Source organism: Gobio gobio (assembly GCF_949357685.1).
Source record: "Gobio gobio genome assembly, chromosome: 2".
Lineage (NCBI taxonomy): Eukaryota > Metazoa > Chordata > Actinopteri > Cypriniformes > Gobionidae > Gobio > Gobio gobio.
The window spans coordinates 79010337-79012836 of NC_137098.1; the positions used below are offsets into that span (position 1 = coordinate 79010337).

The 2500-nt window shown below is 43.9% G+C and overlaps 1 protein-coding gene across 1 annotated transcript in view; it reads left to right on the forward strand.

Moving 5' to 3' along the window:
• dctn1a (dynactin 1a) overlaps nucleotides 1–2500 on the forward strand; it is a 33712-nt gene that overhangs the window by 19923 nt on the left and 11289 nt on the right. Inside the window, exons 12-14 of the mRNA XM_079811260.1 lie at nucleotides 2079–2195; nucleotides 2277–2429; nucleotides 2494–2500. The exon at nucleotides 2494–2500 is cut by the window's right edge and continues 154 nt beyond it. Of these exons, the coding sequence (XP_079667386.1) occupies nucleotides 2079–2195; nucleotides 2277–2429; nucleotides 2494–2500 (277 nt within the window). The remainder of the gene's footprint in view (nucleotides 1–2078; nucleotides 2196–2276; nucleotides 2430–2493) is intronic.

Here is a 2500-nt window from a genome sequence, read left to right on the forward strand (position 1 = left end):
AGGTCGGGACTGAGGCAGGCCAGTCAAGTACCCGAACCCTCTTCCTCCACAGCCAGGACTGCAGAATGTGTGCAGAATGTGCTTTTGCATTGTCTTGTTGAAATATGCATGGACGTCCCTGGAAAAGATGTCTTCTTGAAGGCAGCATATTATGCTCCAAAATCTCTATGTACTTTTCAGCATTAATGGAGCCTTCACAGAAGTGCAAGTTACCTTTGCCAAGGGCACTGACACAACCCCATACCATGACAGACCCTGGCTTCTGGACTTGTTGCTGGTAACAGTCTGGATGATCCTTTTCTTCTTTGGTCCGGAGCACACGGCGTCCATTCCTCCCAAAAAATACCTGAAATACTGCTTCATCTGAGCACAGTACACGTTTCCACTGTGTAATGGTCCATCCCAGATGCCTCGAGCCCAGAGAAGTCGACGGCGCTTCTGGACACTGTTAACATAGGGCTTCCTTTTGGCACAGTACAGTTTTAACTGGCATTTGTGGATGTAACTACGTATTGTGGTACTTGACAAAGGTTTGCCAAAGTAGTCCTGAGCCCATGTGGTGATATGGCTTCTAGATGATGACGATTCTTGATGCAGTGCCGCCTGAGGGATCGGAGATCACGGTTGTTCAGCTTAGGCTTGCGCCCTTGTCCTTTACGCACTGAAATTCCTCCAGATTCCTTGAATCTTTTAATTATGTTATGCACTGTTGAATGTGAAATATCCAAATCTCTTCCTATCTTTCTTTGAGGAACATTGTTTTTAAACATTTCAATAATTTTCTCACGTATTTGTTGGCAAACTGGCGATCCTCGGCCCATCTTTGCTCCTAAAGGATTAGACCTTTCTTGGATGCTGCTTTTGTACCAAATCATAATTACAATCACCTGTTGACATCACCTGTTTCAAATCACATCATTATTTAACTATTTTACCTCATTACTAGCCCTAAATTACTCCTGAATTACTCCCAACTTTTTTTGAAATGTGTTGCAGGTCTGAATGACAGGAAAGGATGCATATTTACAAATGACATGAAGTTGACCAGACAAAACATGAAATATTTTGTGTTCATATTGTCTGCAATGAAATACAAGTCAAAGTAAATGTAGAAATCACTTCTTCTTCTTTTTTTTTGCGTTTTCCATACTGTTGTCTGAAATGTCATGTCGGAGCGGGATTTGAGCGCACGTTGTTTTACCGGTGAGCAGTTCATGAGTGAAGCTCCGCTTTGTTGACATGCTCTGGTAAGGTAGGCAGGTTTTTCACGTTAATTTGTATTTCCTGTCGCTGTGCAAGCTCGTTTATTGTATATGACTGTGTAAACCTTTTATTTAAAGGTTTAATGTAGGCCACAGTCCATTGCATTACGATTGCAAGAAGAATCAACATTGGGAAAAATGTGATATGCAGTCAAATGCAGTCCTGGTGTGTGTGTGTGTGCTGTTTAAACGAGTGTTCTCACCCATATATTTGTTGTTCTTTCGTGTTTAATAGACTCGATGTTGTTTCTTATAAAAATGTGGTGACCATGCAGCAAAAAAAAAAAGAGAACTTTTAAACCGTTTAACTGATAGTATGAATTTTGACCGATTAATACTATTGGTTAACGGGTAAACGGTCAATATGAGCATCCCTAATTTCTACGCTTTTTGATTGGTTCTATACAACGTTTAAAACCATATTCGGAGAGCAGAGATAGTGGCGTTTCAGGGGACACCTGGAACAGAGGGAAGAGAGGTGAGAAAAGCGAATTTAGGAAAACATTATCAACTTTAATATAAACACCTTTACTCAATGATCTGAACTACGCAACTTTGGGAGATTATTTCTGAATGTCTGTTTTTTGAAACGAGCTAAAAAAAGAAAAGTTTTTCCACATTATCGGCCCGTATCTTAAAATGAAACTTTGGGACTTCCGACTCATTCCAGAACGGGTCACATATGAACTCATCATAATGAAATGTTGCACAAAAATCAAATATGAAACGAACAATTTGAACCAACTGAACGAGACCACAAGCAAACTCTGAGTCTCTAACTCCACCCTCGTGATGTTCTCTGCGGTGTGTGAACAGGAAGTGAACCGAGAGCTGACCAGTCAGCAGAGCAGCACAGCCGAGCAGATGCAGCAGCCGGCGGCCGAACTCTTCGACTTCAAGATCAAGTTTGCCGAGACCAAAGCTTATGCTAAGGTACCGCTAGCCTGTGTTCCCCCTGACCGTTCAACGCACCGCGCTACACCGGACACTACAGATCTGTGTGTGTGTGTGTAGGCCATCGAGATGGAGCTCCGCAAGATGGAGGTGAATCAAGCCAACCGGCAGGTGTCTCTGCTGACCTCCTTCATGCCGGAGTCGTTCCTGAGGCACGGAGGAGACCACGACTGCATCCTGGTGCTGCTGCTCATCCCCAGGCTCATCTGCAAGGTAAGGGTCGTACGCCCGCCGACCGCCCCTCTGTGGCCGCGCTCTCACTGAGCCCTGTGTGCAGGCGGAGC